Genomic DNA, 20,259 nt, shown 5'->3' with positions numbered 1-20,259 from the left:
AAACCGATAAGAATGACAGGTGCTTGTTTGCGACAGTTAACGTAGGCGTTTTGCGTTAAATTTAGATTGCTGCTTGTGTAATATATATGGTACGGGGCGCGCTTTTTTTAAGATTAAATTTTTATCCAGTCTTGGATTAGGGCGTAAAATGAATTTTTTTCATCATTCATTTTATTCCGAGCTCCGTACGCAATTTTGAAATATTATGTCTAATGGACTTAATCCGACTGCGCTCGCAAGTTTTTGCTCTCTCAACCGCATTTATCCGTCATCGCCGTAGCTAAGGTTCCCGCTGACATTGTACATAGTTGTTTCTTGACACATAGTGGTTTCTTCCTCTTTCTTAAAGAGAAGGGATTTATATATCAACAAGGCAGCAACTCTAGAAGATCTAGAAAATAATACACACGCTCGTAGAGGTCGCAAAGTCTCGCTTTCTCAACCGCATATAAAAATAAGGGTATATTAGCCTAGAACACTATCCAGAAAGAGAGAGAGAGAGAGAGAGAGAGAGAGAGAAATATACTAAAACCGATCTCTTAAATTAATGTATCCTTATTTCTCAAAAATTGAGATTGCTTCTCGATCGACATTTCTTGAAGTTTGAAAAGTTTTCTTTGATGAATTACATAATTTAAATAGCGGAGTTTATTTTTTTTTTTTTGGATAATATTTTATTCTATATGTTTTCTTAGATCTCTAAATTTCTTTCATTTATATTATCTCTTTACAATGATATTTATCATATTTGTTGAGTAGCCAATTTTAGAGGCCAATTTCTCAAACCTCAAGTTTCGTTTGCTTTTAAAAAAGGTTACGTACATAAAAGTTTGGAATAGTGATATCAAAACTATAATATAATTTGAGCAATCTTTAAACATGGATATATATATATATATATATATATAAATTTTGTTTTGAACTTTTAGTTAGAGGCTGGAAGCTACAAAAAAAAATGGTATGTCAAAATTTTTTTCCTGTTTTTTTTGTACATATATAATTTTTTATATATAATTTCTATACGTAATTAAAAAAAAAAGATATACATGTATATACAATATTACATGTTTTATATGACATTCCTGAAATGTCACTCACAAAACTGTTAATTGTTGCATAATGAATTTAAGATAAAAAATTAAAATTTTAATTGAAACGTAAAAAATAAAAAGAAAATTTTTTTCCTGTTTTTTTGTACATATATAATTTTTATATATAATTTCTATACGTAATTAAAAAAAAGATATACATGTATATACAATATTACATGTTTTATATGACATTCCTGAAATGTCACTCACAAAACTGTTAATTGTTGCATAATGAATTTAAGATAAAAAATTAAAATTTTAATTGAAACGTAAAAAATAAAAAGAAAATTTTTTACAAAATAATTTCTACAAATTAATTTTTTTTTTTTTTAAATAATTTCTCTGTTTTAAATTTAAAGCCAAAAAAATTTACTAGTAAAAAACTTAATGTGATAAAGGCCAGTATTCCTAGTTCTTATTTCAAGATCATCTTAAGTAATGTCTTAAGATGCTAATACGAATCTATGATTGGTTTATGACATTTTAAGATTACTTAAGACAGTCATAATTAAATACAAGAAATATAAGATTATTTTATATTTAATTATAATAATTCTTAAATATAAAAACCGACTATGAATATCGGCCAAAGAGTCTTGTAGGTGAGATACAAATTATTACAACACGATGTTCGCCAAGGATCATGTAAAAGGGTATTGATCTGTTCGTCCTGGAATTAAGTAATGTATCCTCCTGCCACCATTCTCTTTCCTCTCAAGAAGAAAAATGAAAAAGCATTCTTCCTAGTTGCTAATAAATTATGAGCAGTTTCTTGCGTCAAACATCCGGCCACCTTTTCAATCGCGACTCTTGCAACGGTTCATCACACGCTCGTTTAGGTCGAGGCAACTTAACAACGTCGACTAAGAGAGGTCGAGAAGGCGACTATTTCTCCCTCCAGGCGAGGATCCCCGACCAAGTTTATAGCATCGCATTGCTACAATCCAACTTGCGGACAGTCCAGCCATGTAATCTCACTTTCTCCTCTTACAGAAAGGCCGGACCTAACTATTCGATGATGTACGATTAATTCCACCCGATTCCCAATACGCGCGAATTCTACGATCGCTGCGTGAGATTGGCAGAAGAAATTGTACACACAAAAGTATACTTTCCATTATATATACATCCTTTCCTCGACAATAAAACGGACAAATATAATTGCAATACGAGAGTGTATTGATAGAGTGCATGATTTTGTACTCCATATTTTCTTTCTCTATTACAAGTTAGCTCCTATCATCTGTCAAATGCCGTAGGTGCGATTCTTGCGACAGAGATGCTTGAATGAGACACTCAATGCGCGCAAGTTATTATTTTAAATTATTGATATAAACGAGCTCTCGGATATCTTTACTTATCCCAATAACCGCAATAAAGTGTCTGTCTTTTGAATTATGTATACGTTAATTGAATTTACTACAATTATAGATGCTAACCAATGAGAATATCCTCTGAGGAAAATCTCCCATAAGTGTTAGCGATATTTTCAGAGTGCCTAGCCTCTGGAGAAACATGGAAAGCCTAGAATTCTCCGGGAATTTTTTTTCTACCTGGAGAAATCAGGGAATTCTCACGGAATTTTATTGGGACTCTGGGAATTAAAAAAAAAATTCTCTTTTTGACAATTTTATTCTTGCAATCCTATTGTAAGTAACAATCCGCCAATAAGCTTGTGAATTATGTATTTAAAATATATTATAAATATATATTTATCTCTGTTTTATATATTCGATGTCTTAACGAAATATTAAATATGCAATACGTATTCTTTATTTTGATTTTTAGCGACAAGAAATAAAAATGGTATGCAAATTAAAAAATTTTATCCTAACAGAAGCTATTTAGTTTTATTTTCAGTACATTTAGTCCTTATGAAACTTGAGTGCTTTTCTTTCATATGAATGAAAAGCATTATAATAGAAAACGCGTGCAAAAATTTTTTAAAATATTCTCTTTATCTAGAATTTTGAACAAAAACACTTGGAAAATCAAGGAATTTTCACAGAATCTTTTTACAAAATTTGAGTAAACACCCTGTATTTCGTTAACATATTTTTTTTATATATATATAAATATATTGTTGTACTATTTTAATTTGTAAAATATTTTTTTACGTTATCTTAAATTTAGGTGCAAAACCACATACGCATATCTTTAATGACAGCACAATTTTGTTGAAATTGTTTGAAAAGTATTTTTTTTTTCTTTTATTCGATTACTTCATCATTGTTTAATTATCATTTATTTTTCTAAATTTTGTTTCTTTTAAAAAAAGCTCTCTTTTTACTTTAAATTCTCAATTACTCGAAAATTTTCCAATTTTTCACACGCTTCATCATTTTGGTAGAGAGAAAAAAAAACTCGCTTTCAAAGTAGCCCAAGGAATTCGTAATGCGAATAGAACATTCGGTGTTTCATCGATCGTTCGGTCACGCTTTTGGTTTACCGGCGAGAGCACACTAGCGAAATTTAGGAAAGTCGCGGCAATTGGTTACGGTCTAATATATAGCTCTCGACTTTAAAGTTATGCCAACTGTTACGTGATATCACGTGACAGGCGGCTTTCATAATCATCCCGATCCGCAAGATTTAGGCATCTTCAGCATCGTTGAACAAAGGTGATAAATCAATCGTTGCATGTGCGCTACGCATTATCAGCGATGCGATAATTGAAATACTTTTGCGAATCACGCGACAATGAATGAACACCCTGTCACACATTGATGACGACATTACTTGCTGACGTTGACGTCTGCCACTCTCACATCCGGCATCTTTGTATTACAATCTTCTTTCGCTCGCGTCATAAAAATTGCAATACACCTTATTAGAATTATTACACAGGTTGTACAAATGTAGGATATAATTATTAAATCTATTATTGGGATAAAAATTATTATTATCGATTAAACAATCGAGCGCTATTGGAGAACGCGCGGATGAAAAAAATAGTTTATGTTCGTTCTATTTTTTTTTTCTCTACAAAAAAAAAATGCGTTTCACCCGTGCAACTGGTTTCGCGCTCTCGTTTTCTTTTTTCCTTTTTTACGGACTTGAGATTTCGTTCGACGTTAGCCTTGACGTCGAATATACTCGCGAGAGAGGTAAAAGTCAAATGCAGTGAACTTGCTTGTTGCCGCTACCAGCAGTTATCCAGGAATGTAATAACCTGGCGCGTGGAAATTGCTAAACACATATTAAATGCAACGATTGCTCAATGTTGCATATCTCCTGCGACGCTTGTATCAAAGTTTCAAAAGATCGAAACGACATTCGGAATCGTTTGTTATTATATTAAATCGTACTTGATAAAGATACCTTTCTTCGCATCGATACATTTGTATTGTTTATCGCTGTATTTACGAGCGCTGTCATATGAATATGTCACATGAATAAGCGCACAATTTATTATAGTAGAGTATATTATAAAATAAAAAGTATTGCACTATGCAGGAGAATAAAGAGATATTTTCGTATAAATAACATATTTGATCATATGACTACATGTGAAAGTTAAAATTACTTATAAGAGTCTAATAACATTCTAATCTAGTATAAATTTCACAAAAATTTGTTTTTGTGGTTTTGCACCTAAATTTAAAATAACGTAAAAAAATATTTTACAAATAAAAATAGTACAACAATATATTTATATATATAAAAAAAAATATGTTAACGAAATACAGGGTGTTTACTCAAATTTTGTAAAAAGATTCTGTGAAAACTCCTTGATTTTCCAGATGTTTTTGTTCAAAATAATTCCAGATAAAGAGAATATTTTAAAAAATTTTTGCACGCGTTTTCTATTATAATGCTTTTTTTTTTCATTCATATGAAAGAAAAACACTCAAGTTTCATAAGGACTAGATGTACTGAAAATAAAACTAAATAGCTTCTGTTAGGATAAAATTTTTTAATTTGCATACCATTTTTATTTCTTGTCGCTAAAAATTAAAATAAAGAATACGTATTGTATATTTAATATTTCGTTAAGACATCGAATATATAAAACAGAAATAAATATATATTTATAATATATTTTAAATACATAATTCACAAGCTTATTGGCGGATTGTTACTTACAATAGGATTGCAAGAATAAAATTATCAAAAAGAGAATTTTTTTTTAGCAAATCAGCATATAAATCACATATCCGAATGACAGATATTGTTTTGCAGGACAGAAAGACTGCAAAAAAAGTGACATTTGCGAGCGTTCTTAATAATAACTCGCTCAGAAAAATCGGTGTTTAGTTAATTATTTTTAAAAAGTAATTTTCTTAATTATTTTTGAGCGCTTATACACGGGCGCGCCGGACTTACAAGGCTACCGGCCACCGACGATCCGCTTATTGCGTACACTTGTTTGCTTATATACAGGTTGCTATTTGCCTGTCGTGGCCTCGATTAGCCCATCGATAAATGAACCTTTATACACAGAGTAAAATTTGCATCAATGTAAAGAAACAAAATTATCTTCTATCTAGTTACATAAATACACATATATCTTTTCTCTTCTCATATCTTTTTTAGTTCCCGGATATTTTTGTAATTTTATTATTATCTAGTTTTTAAATTCAAGTTGTACATAAATCTGAGAAATTATTTATTTAGAAAAATAAAGATATATATATATATATATATATATATATATATATATATGTATATTTAAATATATATTTTGAATAAATAAATATATTTTTTTATCAGAAAAAAAGATGTGTGTTTATATAAAAAAATATTAACAAATTACCAAGATTATGAAGATTATTTTATCTTAACAAACTATCAAGCTATCAAATTCTATAATGTCAGAAAATTAGAATTTTAATGATCTATATTAAAATAATAAAAGAAATAAGAAATTGAATGAAAAATTAAATTTGAATAAAAAATTAAACAAAAAAACTTTTTGATATAAGCTCTATCTAATAAGTTTTAATTTAAAATTTTTTAACTGCGCATTTATGCTGATACCGTCCGCGCGTTTTACGCTCTTATAACATAATGTGAGAGTAATGCGTTATAAAGCTGATAATTAAAAGATAAATTTTTCTAATCGGCATTAAATTTAGAATCTTTAATCTACCTCATTTATATGCGAAATTCCATAGTCGGTTATATCTATAATGAAACAGTATACCGAATACTAAGAAATTATAGGAAATTCGATTCGAACGAAAGGGGACATCGTTATGTGCAGAGCGAAGGAATGCTGTCATTCCTTAGCTTCTCGATGGGAAACCTGAAGTGTTGGTGAGAGCATCTAACATTCCATCGTTACGAAAATAGTCATGGGAAGGATAGGTTTGGTTAGCAATGCTAATTAATAGCGTTTAGCACGAAGCAACCTTCATATTCTCTATTTGAAAAATTTTGAAAAATCCATCACTTGAAAAAGTGTAAAAATATAAGTACACAATATTATGTATGAAGAAGTACGATGGAATTCGATAATTTTTTATTGCTACTCAAAATAATTTTTTACTACTTTTAAATACACATATCTGTTCCTTTTATCTAAAAACATTCACAAAATTTATTATCGGCATAAAAAATAGCTGACTCTGTTCTTCTTTCAAATTTTATCGACAATATTCTTCTCAAAACATAATTTAGTAAGAATTGTAAAAATTAATCTCCTTATCATATTAATTATGTTAATATATATAAAGTATACATAATTTGCATAATTATAAATTAAAATATAAATTACTGAAGGGAAGTATTATATATATAATTTTTTCTACAAACTTATTACACAAGAAACAAAGGAGAAAAATTATGCAAATATCTTTTTTATTTATTATATAATTAAAACTCATTACTAGAATGGAATATTAATTGATAATATTTATTATTATTTTGCGGCAACGCACACAATTGGGGAATCTTATTGCTATTTTTTTCCGAGTAGTAAGAGCTATGACGCGGCGGACGTGTTGCAAGAGTAGTAATTGCTCGAATAAGGTCAGACTAGCGACAGTAGTAAGAGTCGCGCCTTACGTCGGACCTATAGAGACATATCTATTCTTGCAATATTACACATTAAATAATAAACTATAATAAAATTATAATATATTCATATAATTACCTAATCCTTTGTAGAAGGTAGGGACAATTCATTAATTCGTGTAGTTAATAAAAAATATTTTCTTTGTTCTCTCTCTCTCTCTCTCTCTCTCTCTCTCTTCTTTTAAAATTTAATCAAATAAAATTTAAATAAATTGCATTAACAGCTATAAGTAAAATGATAATACTGGTAATATGTACACGGTGTTCTAAGAATATTTGATAGCCATGTTTGAAACTGGGATATGGTAAATATTTGTGGTATTACGTAGTTAATTTTTTACGGCACGTAATATAAGTTTATGGTCAATATTTGACGTAATGCAGAGGGGAACTTTCTTCTTTTTTCCATTTGCAGGACAAAACGAATACGCGAGACAGCAGGATAGGTCTCGCGAGGGCAACCAGCACTATGCAAACGCAGATGCCTGGATCTTTGCCCGATTATCAAATCGATCCTTACAGACTCGCAGAGGATGACCTTAAGGATATGTTCGGCGATATACGAATGGTAAATTTTATTATTATTATTATTATTATTATTATTATTTAATTGCATCTGAAAAATCGTAGGATTTATTTTTCTAGTTTTTTTCTTTTTTTTTGGGAGGGGGAGAGGGGAGGAGGGGGATAAAATCAATGATAAATAGAATATATATATAAGAATCATATTTTTTGTGATTCTTATATTCTATTTTTTACAATCTCTAATTAATATCTAATTAATCTTTAATATTTTGAAAAATGGATATTTAGTCTTTTTCAATTCGTAGCATTTATTATTATAATCATTACATTTAAATTATAATTACATAATTTTCCTGCTCACGAATATATAAAATCATTAAATCTCGAGATAAAATAAATTATCCTGCCAGTTATATTTCCAAGAAATGTAAGAAATATAATCATGTAATAAATGGGCGATTTTTAATTATAATCACAATTATATAATAAATAAAAAATTTTTCTCTTCCCTTGATGTATAAGTTTTAACGATTATATTGAAATAAATATAGTAATTGCGCAAAGTTTTCGTGGACACAATATGCCATTACTGAACAAGTAATACACGAATTCATTACATAAAAGAAGCCGAAGGCTATTAATCCCTATTCGTATGAGGCGATTGTCATTTATATGTGCAGCCTCGAGAAACTTTCGGGAAGAAAGAACACACCGTCTTAACGGCTATTTATGTAATTGACTTCATCGATATTACGTATGCGATGTATTATGAAATCCGGCCAGCGTACGACGAACCCGCCGATGCGGCTAAGATGCGTGTGCCGAAAAGGTGTAATTAGGCGAAAAGCGCTCGTAATCGAATTGTTTTTTGATGTCATGATGGTTCCGCTAATTCCTCACTCCTTGATCCGGAGTAAAATAACTATAATTTTGACCGCACTGCAATTTTGAGTGATATTTTTGTTTCGATATTTTTGTATATGTCGCGAAAAAAAATTACACACATACAAAATACTCTTTCTTCAATCTTTAATATAAATATACTTTTATTTGTTTTTTTTTTTTTTCTCAAGATGTCACATGTCAAAATATTGACGAGAATAAAGATTAAATAAAAACATAAAAATTTCGTAGATTGTTCTAAGAAATTTTTCTGACTATCTGTCAGCAAAACATCAGCACAATTCTCTTAATTGTTCGAATATTTATTTAATTTATTTATTTAAGTTTAAAGTTAGTATTGATTCTTATGGAACGCGTATTGTAGCACTTATTGGCAAATTTGACGTGGAAAAAACATTGCCAACGAAATCAATATTTGTACATATATTAAGAAAACTCTAATGGATATTTATACAAAACTTGATTAGATCGACTTATTTGTTTAAAAATTATTTACTAAAAGTTGTAGAAAAATATTCTCTCTCTTTCTCTTTCTGCAAAGTACTCGGTTTTTTTGTTTCTCGCAATTGACTTCAGGGAATATTCATCAAAAGTTTTTATCATAAATTAGGAAAAACATTATTAATAATTACAATTATTTTCTTTTACGAAGACGTTAAAAATTATATTATTTCATATATTTTAATTCTCCTTCCGGATTTATTTATTTGATTTTTTTAAATAGAACAAACAGAGAAAGTATATATATTTTTTTTTTAATTTTGACAATTTTTTTGCTATTATTGCGCAGCCAAAACATTCTTAAATTCTTAAAATTTTGAATGGCACACGGAATTTTTGATACACAATTGTTTTAAAAGCACGTTTACAGATATTGATGAAGAGCCGTACGATTTTTACGTGACTGCGTCTTCACTTAATGCGTTTCAACCCGTCAGCGAAAGCAGTTAGTCTATATATGGTCGAGAAGAGAACTTTTACTCACAATCGTGTACGGCACGTAGTGTGAAATTCGCTCGATCTGTGAAAAAGAAAGTATTCTATTTGGTTGTTATCTATTAAATTGAAACAAAAATATTCTCTGCATTCTTCTATCGCTTTAAGATTATTTATTCCTCTAAGGGATTAGTTTTCAATATTTGTACAACAATTAATTATTTATTTTATGGACACTGTTTATACGAGTGGAATGACATTAGCATGTAGGGCCTGGGTAGCTTATAAAGAAAGAATGTAATTTGTTGATTGATCATTGGTTCTTCTCATTTTTTACGAGCATGAAGTAATTGAATCATGTAACCAACTGAACAAGATGACGTTTCTCAAGTATTACAGAGAATTTTGACCGTAAAGTGTTAACATAATGTTTGAATATTCATCAACTGCCATGAAGAAACGCGATAGCTAATATAGGCTTTTGATTTTAAATTAATAAAGGTAGATAGAATCAAGGTCAAATATTTTATATATCCTCATACACAGAGTGTCCCGTAACTGAAATTGGGGGAAGATTATGTTTCTATGTAAGAATTTAAATCGAAAATATATGATAAAGTTTTTTTCAAGCCTCCATTTTGACTTTAAAATTTAGAGAATTGATAATATATCGATAAAAGTTTTTAAAACTTTAATGACTTTCTATCACTATTAGCCTTGTATTAAAAAAAAAAACTTATTCTACACTTTTTATTTATTTTTTTTTCACACAGAATAAAATTTTCTCGATTGCATCAGCAAACATAAGATCCTGAATTTGATACAATTTGTTAATCTAATTATCTGCGCTCGATATTTTTCTTCGTATGTTGAAAATTTGGATACATACGTAATTATAATATACAAAAATGTAAATATAATATACAGATAAATATAAATATAATAATAATATACATAAATATAATATATAAGTAGAAACAAAAATTATAATCTCAATATTTTAAACTTGACAATTTTTATTTATTAAAATTATTAATTCTTAAAAGTGGAAACAGTTTAATAGATGCAGGCACATTAACGTTATGGTAGAACAAAAGAAATTGCACTTAACGAACCATTTTAGCTTCAACGAACGTTACTTGATCTGAGGAAAGTTAGAGAAATCGAAGAATACATTATACATAAATTATTATTATTATTATTATTGTTGTTATAACATCGATGCTTAAACAATATCGAATCTCCTCAATTTCGATTTATGATCATCTAAGAAAACAAAAAAAATGATAATGAAATCAGAACCGTTATTTATTTAACCGTTATTTTCGATTCTGGCCAAATTCCAGAAGAACTTTCGATCCGCGTCGCGTGTGGAATTCAAAGCGGAAGATCGGCGGAATCCTGTTTATTCCTACGAAGACAGTTGGTATTTAATTCACGGGATGAATTTCAGTACCGTTTCGAAAAGGCGAGACTCAGATTTCTCTCTAGTTTACGCATCTTGCTTTCCGAAGTCGCGGAAATAAGTTTTACGAAAATATCGCGGATGCGCGATCATAGTCGATTAATATCTATCTGTACAGTGTGTTTAGTTTCCGCAGGCTGATATTTCTTGAACAAAAAAATGAAATCATTTCTTGGTAACAAAAATATCGTGACGTAAATAATTTTTCAGCTATTTTTAATTTGAAAAACACGAGACTTAGCGAACGATCCTTTTCAGGGGTAAAAATGACCGATATTTTTCGTTGAAAATTAAAATTATTTTTTCCTGAGAGAATATAATATAATAGTTTTTGAACTGTGTCTGAGAAAGACGAAACTTAAACGCTTTAGGAATGAAAGTTACCTGAAATAAATAAATAAAGCCTAAATTCTTTTGATCTCGCACTGAAAAAAAAATAAGTTGTTAACTTGATTAAAATGCGTTTAATTGATTATTATTTCTTTAATTGAAATATTTAAGTCATTATAATAATTTAATTAATAATTAATTAATTAATTAATTAATATATTATAAATTCCAATTAAATCATATATTTTTTTAGATGTATAAATAGTTTGATATTTTGTTTTTATTATATAATTTATTTTATTATATATTATTTATTAATTTATTTTATTATATAATTCTTTGAATTTTTAATATCGAAAATTCGAAAATATATATACTATTATAGTGCATGTATTATATAGTGTATATATTATTATTATTTCAGGAACTTATTAATAATACAACGCAAAAAGAGCTGCAACCCTTAAGCACGTATTACTTGGATGGCCAGGGGAAAGCGATACGACCCATACTCACAATACTCATGGCACGAGCTATTAATTATCACAAGGGAAGAAAGTAAGTGAATATAAATAATCCTATTAAACGTTTTTGAAATTTTTATCGAGAAAGAATTTTTATAGCGATTAAGCTAATACAATAATCATGCTCGTGTAACTGCAGAAAAATGCAAAAATGAACTTCTCTTTCTTCTCCTTGAAAGAGCGTCGATTTATTTTTAAATGGCGAATAGAAGCGCAGAAGATAACTGGTCGATACGATTACGTAATTACAAGCACGAGAAAATTGCGGATAAATATAAAACTATTAACATATTTATACTAGAAATGTCATTCATTCCCATTTTTACGAGCAGCTGACAAGAATGTTGTTACTCTACACATAATGTCAATGGTTACATCACCTTCGACTGTGAATTTTATCAGCAATTTTTTGAATTGAAAATTGCGCGGAGCAATGTACATCTTGAAAAGTTTATGACTATAAATATTTAGCGCGAGAGTCTTTTTTTTTTTATCAGCATTTTATGTAGCACGATGAACCTCTGCGATTATGAAAATGTATGCATATGCTCATGACGTTTAGAAAGCATTAAAGTCGAATCTCCATGAAAGTGGCCACCAATACATACACATACACACACACACACACACACGTACGTATTTCGTGTGCCAGCAAATTATACTGAAACATGAATGGTAAGCCTCGTGAATGAAAATTACAATAGCGTGCCCATCCTAACATATATAATATATATATATATATATATATATATATATATATATATATATTTAAATGTGGAGAAGTAGATTTTATCATATAGATTGGTTGATATATAATTAAGAGATCTTTAAAGCAAAAGCGCGAATTATTTGCTCGCGAATTATGTCTAGATTTTTCTCAGCACGTTATCATAAATATGTGAAAATTATTAGACCGTAACAGCTTATTTATGGCTTATTTCGTTAAATAGGATACTTTTTAAGTCTGAAATTATACGAAGCGTGTAGCATGCAAGAGCCACGTCTCATTACGAATCTTCGATTCTAACGGAAGGATTTTAGAATTTATGAAGGGGAAGATATAAAATATGGGAAAGATGAAATTTTTAATTTTAGACGAATAATTTCGATATCTTTATATAAAGTGGACTTTATATTTTTTTTTTTTTTATATAGATATTTTCATGAGAATCCTATAATTTAGGAACTGCTGGAAAAAATTATTGCAGATCCAAAATGTTTAATATAAAAATTAATCTAAAAACTGCGTGCAGTAAATCGTCCGTAAAAAAATTACACGAGATAAATTAAATTTAATGTGCCAAACATTTTATTCTCTTTGGATTCCCTTCTTAAAATTAAGGATATAAAAATTGAAGTTAAAATTTTGCAAGATCAATCTACAAAATAAAAGACAAGCGTCAGACGTGCCCATATTGTAATTAATAGATATAAATAGAAGAGGCTTCAAAATGTCAAATTCAACACATCCGGGTTTGTTTCGTCATCATAAAGATCAAATGAATCATTCCTAAAACAAATATTATAATAAAAGAGACATCTAAAGAAAAATAGTGGCCGTTCGAAAAACTCATTGGTATATATACATACATCTGGCATGTTGAGTTTTTTTTATGTCCACTTTTTCGAACTTTTGTTTTAATTATGATATACTTATTTATTATGATATAATTATTTTGCGTTCGAATTTTTTTGCTCACCACGTGATATATCTGACGCTTCTCTTTACTCACTTTATTTATTATTCTCATTTTATCTATTATTTATGCTTCTTTGTATGTAATGTTACTGGCAACTATTGTTCTTGCGATGATATTTTGACTTGCGTGTTTTTGATCAATTTTTAAATTTTTATTTCCTTGTATCAATGAAAAGGATCGGAAAGAATTGATATGTTTGACAAATTAAATTTAGTTTACTTCACACATGTAACTTTTACGCACTATTTACTGCGTCCAAACTTTAATTAGCTCTTCCGTTTTACTATTAATTTTTTTTTATTATTAAAATAACAAAATTCAAATTATTGTCAAAATTATTATACATATTTTCTAATAATGTCCAAGAAGAAAATGGAGATATAAGATCATATAAAGCCATATATATGATCTTAAATAAGTGTATAAATTTATTTTTTTCAGGCGGTATCACAATCAAAAATATCGTTTTTATATTTTAATGTAAAAAGATGCTTATGAATATTTAAATTGCCATTGATGCTTAAAAAATGTAAATTTTATGTGTGCTGTATAATCTTGACTTGTAATAGACTTGTTAAAAAAAAAATAACGGAAATTCTAATGACTTGTTATTTTCAGTTACTTTCAAAGTATTTTTTACAACAATTCTAACTATTTATAAATAAAAATATTTAACAGAACGCTATAATAATTCTAAATGTAAATAGTTCATTCTACAAAGGGGCTTCTGCTTCTTTTTTCAGCATTCTCTCGCATTCGCAACGACAAATAGCAATGATCTCCGAGATGATCCACACCTCTTCTTTATTGCATGACGATGTGATCGACCAGTCGGATATCCGTCGAGGCAAACCGTCAGTTAATGTCGTCTGGAGTCAAAAGAAGGTACGTAGATTCAATCTTTCAATTTGCAAAGATTCAATCGTCGTGGTTCTTTAAACTTCTCGCCAGATCCATATAATATGTCGATTTTTTTGACACATGTTCTCTATCCGGACAAAAAGCCCATATATAGGGTGTTCAAGTCAATGAAATTTTAGAGTCCTTTAGGAAGTTGAATTCGGAACGAAAAAGTTCTTATAAAAATAGATTCTGGAATAGCTTTGTTGAAAAGTTATAGCTAATAAACTTCGAAAAAGTAGATGTTTGATTTTTAAAAATAATTTTAAAACTCTTTATTTATTTGAGAAAAGTAACGAAATAAATCTGATGGATAATAAATTAAATTACACCAATTTTATTTAATTCTGATAAGGCGTGCAAAAGAAAACAAGTTCAAAAAAGAAACTTGAAAAAATCATTTTCCGATGGTCTTTGTGTAAACACTACATTGCAAACGCAAATATAAAAATGTTCTTATTAAATTTCGATCATAACTAATTACTTACAAAGAGTATATTAGCCATAACTTTTTAACGAAGCGTTTCCGGATCTACGTTTATGAAACTTTTTTGTTCCAAATTTAATTTCCTATAAGATTCTCAAGTTTTATTAACCTGATCTAAAATACCCTGTATAATTAAATAAGTAATTATTTGTCTGTTTCTTCTTCTTTCTTTTTCACTAAAATTTTATCAAGAGCGACTATATTACAAGTCAGTGACGACGATGGAAACTCTCTCTTTAAAATATCAGAGAAGGAAAGAGGCTAATGCGATTCATGGCTGGGCACCGATAGTGCTTTCTAGATTTGGAAGCGGATTTTTGGCCTTCACCTGTTGCGTAGACAATCGGAAAACTCGGAAGAAGCGAAAGGAGAATATCGATCAAGGAATCATCAAGTCCGTTGTACAACAGAGTACAACGAAACAATGTAAAACTGTTTGGAAAGCGACGAGTCAATCGACTTGCTGAAATTACATATATTAGAAATCGACAGTTGGAACGACGCGACGCGCGACACGTGATCGAAAAATTTAACTCTCAAACGCATAGGAGTTAATGTACGCACTTTCGCAATCGGCCGGAACGGCCTGAATTTCATTCGCACTTTTCCATATACGACGACCACTTGACGCGTTTCTAATGCTTATTAATTAGCTTTCAATCGGCGTCGCGAAAATGATTGAATTGCATTCACCATCGGCGTTATACAAGAGTCTATGCAATGGCAAGTGAAATGGGAATGTGAATCGAAGACTAGGCGCTAGGTCAAGAACGCGTAAAGTACGTTGACACACGCACAAGTACGCACGTACGTAAACACGCGTACGAAGAAAAACGTCCGTTCCTCTTTTCTGCCTTTTGTATACGAGGTGCCTCGCCGAGAGTCGTCCATTTTTCTTCTCGATAGAATTATAAATTTGGGACAGAGAAAAAAATTTTTTATCCAGTAAAAGAATTTTCAAATTTCAAATACATTTTTTCTAAAATATATTCTTTTTCAACCATCGCAATTATTTCTCAATAAATATTTTATTATCCGTTTTTTAAATAAAAAAACAGTATGCAATGGAAATTTAAACTTGTTTTAAATAATCATTTAAATATTTTAAATAATTATTTAAATATTTATTTATATTTATTTTAAATAATTTTACGGAATATTTATGAATAATTCTCTTAAATTAGTTTATGAATCTAAGTTTAAAATAATATAGAAAGAATAGAAATTAAAAAAGAAATTTCAAACACATTTTTTTTTTTAAATATATTCTTTTTAAACCATCGCAATTATTTCTCAATAAATATTTTATTATCCGTTTTTTAAATAAAAAAACAGTATGCAATGGAAATTTAAACTTGTTTTAAATAATCATTTAAATATTATAATATTTTCAATAATTATATAAATATTTATTTATATTTATTTTAAATAATTTTACGGAATATTTATGAATAATTCTCTTAAATTAGTTTATGAATCTAAGTTTAAAATAATATAGAAAGAATAGAAATTAAAAAAAGAAATTTCAAACACATTTTTTTCTAAAATATATTCTCTTTCAGCCATCCCAATATTTCTCAATAAATATTTTATTATCCAGGAAAAAATGATTAAGATAGGGTGTAGTATTTTATTATCCATTTTAGTGCTTTATAAAAAAAACGATATTTAATGGAGATTTAAACTTGTTTTAAATAATTATTTAAATATCATAATATTTCAAAAAATTATTTAATTATTTTAAATATTTATTTATATTTGTTTTAAATAATTTTACAGAATATTTATGAACAATCCTCTTACATTAGTTTATGAATCTAATTTAAAAATAATATATAATGTGATGAAATTGCTCGGACGGAATTGAGTAATTAATCTCTGGTAACAATAACAAATAAATCTCGTAAATAAATAATTTTCGATTATTCGTTGAATTGATTAAATTTGTTGATACGCAAAAAAGTTAACAGAAGGTCAACGAGAGACATTGCAAGACCGTGTCGTTGCATGAAAGATATTGAAGCTCCATTCTCTATTTTTCCACACTAGCCTCTAGATTTCCACACTAGTGTTACGACATTACAGTCTTGAAACTTGTCACTTTAATGCGTCTAACACGATTCTCTGTTGAGACATGCGGATATCTCGATGCATATCGACGCGATAATGCGTTGTGAAACGCAATGACAGCTTGTAACGAGACGAGAAAGACCAAGCTGCACACAATGTGTTTCCTAGCAAAGAGCTAGTTCCTCAGGCATTAAAGGCTTATTGTTAGATTTAACGTAAAACATATAAATGTCAGAGACTTTAAATCTCCTCTATAATCACGAAAAGAATAACGCATTTTCATCACCAATCGCCAACAATATTATTGACGATTGTTGTGAGAGGAAAAAATTTCATTGATAAAGAAGAGAAAAAAAATGATAAGTGAGAACGAGTTGAGCGGAGATCGTGAAGATCAGGCGATGCAATGTATTGCGATTTGCATAATTGAATCCTGGAATAGCGCAGGCGTAAATATTATGAGGGAGTGCAAAATGCAAAAGTGTGACAACCTTGACGCGCGATGGAATTAGCGCCTTCCAGAGAAATGGAAAGTCCGAGGATAGTCGACGAAAGTCGCGACGCCGCCACCTTCGCCGGCGTGGATGGCGCGGACAGATAGTTGAACTAATGAATTGTGCAACAGTTCGCTCGTATATTAACGTATCGCTAATCGGCAGAACTCCCGCCGAGGTGTGTGCAATAATTATCTTTGAGTTACACCTGTCAATAACGCGATTACGTTCGTGTAAAGCGTGACACTCTCCAAGCATGTGAGCCATCGTAAAGCAAGTGCAAAATTCGAGAGAAAATTTGTCTAATAAGAGAATACAACGGCTCGCATTGATAATCAGATAATTGTTTAATACTTCATTATTACAGTATAGTAATAAAATAAAATAATTAATTATACATATATTATATATTACATAATATAATATAATTAATATAATTAATAATAATAATATAATTATTATTATTATTATATTAGATTATTATATTAATATATTATATATATTAATAATAATATAATTAATTATATATAATACAGGGTGTCTCTAAAGTCTGATCCAACCCCTTGGATCTCGGAAATGATTTTAGATATGAAAAAAACGTTTCGGACAAAAGTTGTAGGATATTAAGGAGGACAGATGATGAAAATATGGACTTACCTTAAATCAAAGTTTCATCTGAAGCGTTTTTTTCATATTTAAAGCCGTTTCCAAGATCCAGGGAGCTGGTTCAGATTTTAAAGACATCCTGTAATTAAATAATTAAATAAATATATAATATATAAAAAATATATTTAATAAAATATATAATATGTGTACAATTAATATTATATATATATATATATATATATATATATATATATATAAATGATATATAAGATTATATATAAAATTAATTAACAATAAAAAAATTAGGAATGTTTTTTATTTTTTATTTATTCGAGTAAATTGCAAGTTTATACACATGGGGAGAGCGAAACAGATGGTCGCCCATATGCATGCTAAAAAATGCACTCCTCATTTCATTAAACCGTACAACAAATGCTCCGCAACATGCAACGGCAAGGTATATACCGTAGCCTATCCTAAGCTGTTTCTTCGGAGAGAGATAATATTAGTCGGAATTAATGCTCCTCGCCGCTACTTTCCGCGCTGATTCATGCTCGTTTAGCGAAACGTCGCTTCGGCATAATTGCAAGAAAGTACACATTGCCGAAGCAGCTCGCGCTCAGGGGAAAACCCTGGCCGCAGGTGTCTTTCGGTTGTATCGCGACTGGGAAATGCGCGAAAATAAAGGCGACGCGTCGGCGATGCCGGATGTGAAACTCGAAATTACGAGCCGTTTGTTGAGTCACTTGAATCATTGTCGACCCGCCAGACCATCTTCCTTCAATCGTTTTAGCCGAGCAAAACAACGTAATTATCGCGACAAGGGTTTTGTTCTCCTGTCTCTTTCTAGCTCGACATCACCGGATATATATTCCTCTCTTGGAATTCCAGCATTAGAAATTTCATCGGCGTAAGATTTTTGTAAAATATTTTTGTAAAAATTGTAGCAGTCTCGTACTTTTAAAGAACTACTTATATTTATAATAAAATAAATAATAAAATAAAATAATATAAAATAAAAGTTTGAAATAATCAAGATATAAATGCATGCACATACACATAAAGTTTTTGTAGGGGAATTTTATTTATTTATGTATTTATTTATTTATTTGACGGGAAGGAATCTCCTTGGTATACAAAAGTGTAAGATACATGAATATTGCAAAAAAAAAAAAAACGAAAAAGAAAAGAAGAAAAAAAACAGAAAACAAAACAAAAGCAAAAGGAAAATAAAATAAAGAAAAAAATGAAAGCAAAATAAAGGCAAATTAATTAAGATAATGAAGGTGCTTCTAAATGAATTGAGCTGTAAATGAAGAAAAGGAAAATTTATGAGATCGATGAATTAAATTGCACGAAGAATAGAAAGCGGCGCAATGTATGTTCATTTTAAAATTCGATGTATGAGGAAATTTAGAAATCAACGCATATGACACACAATAGACCGCGATCATTAAGAGCCGTCGAGGTGTTGCGGTTTCGACGATGTTGCTCGTTATAAACGATGTGTTCATCAAAGAATTTCCGACGGAAATCAACGACCGCAAGATTGAGATACCAAAATTGCAAATGTTTGCGAATATATGTCGATCTATATTCTTGACAAAACTCACGAGTAGAAAAACCGAGTTTTTTTTTTAAATGGGGGAAAAAGTAACAATAAGTAAAAAAATCGATATCTTTGGATAAAAAATTGGTAATTTTTGGTAATTTTGAAAGATACTGCCAGTTTTCTTCAAAAGATGATATGAGAATTAAATTAATTTTAATTTTTATAATTTAATGATACTTTTAATATTGTTTATTTAAAAAAAAAAGAAAAAAAATAGAATAAAATTTTCTCAAGCATAGTTAAACTATTATTATTTTTGTTATTTTGTGGACCAGAAATGAAAATAATACAGGATATGAAATTCTATATTTAATTTTAAGAAATTTGATGCTTATGAAAGTGCATCAAAGATTTATAAATAAACTCAAAATTAGAGTTTTACTATAAATTCTTGAAAATGGACATTCTAAGTAATCAATGGGGTAGAAAACCGATTTTTGGGGGAGTAGAAAAACAATATTTTTATCGAATTTTTTAACCCCCCCAAAAGTTTCTTTTTTTTTTACTATCTTTTTAATCTCTACTCACGAGCCATCGTTCACTCTCATGGCAAGTTTTCAATATGACCATTTAATCATTTCAATTTTTTTATTAAAAA

The 20,259-nt window shown here is 29.2% G+C and overlaps 1 protein-coding gene across 1 annotated transcript in view; it reads left to right on the top strand.

Moving 5' to 3' along the window:
- LOC126857140 (all trans-polyprenyl-diphosphate synthase PDSS1) overlaps positions 1-20,259 on the top strand; it is a 45,956-nt gene that overhangs the window by 21,933 nt on the left and 3,764 nt on the right. Inside the window, exons 2-4 of the mRNA XM_050606306.1 lie at positions 7,525-7,677; positions 11,693-11,826; positions 14,236-14,377. Coding sequence (XP_050462263.1) covers positions 7,525-7,677; positions 11,693-11,826; positions 14,236-14,377 — 429 coding nt within the window. The remainder of the gene's footprint in view (positions 1-7,524; positions 7,678-11,692; positions 11,827-14,235; positions 14,378-20,259) is intronic.

This window comes from Cataglyphis hispanica, chromosome 20 (genome assembly GCF_021464435.1).
Source record: "Cataglyphis hispanica isolate Lineage 1 chromosome 20, ULB_Chis1_1.0, whole genome shotgun sequence".
In the NCBI taxonomy this organism is placed as follows: Eukaryota; Metazoa; Arthropoda; class Insecta; order Hymenoptera; family Formicidae; genus Cataglyphis; species Cataglyphis hispanica.
This window is presented reverse-complemented; position numbering and strand designations above follow the sequence as displayed.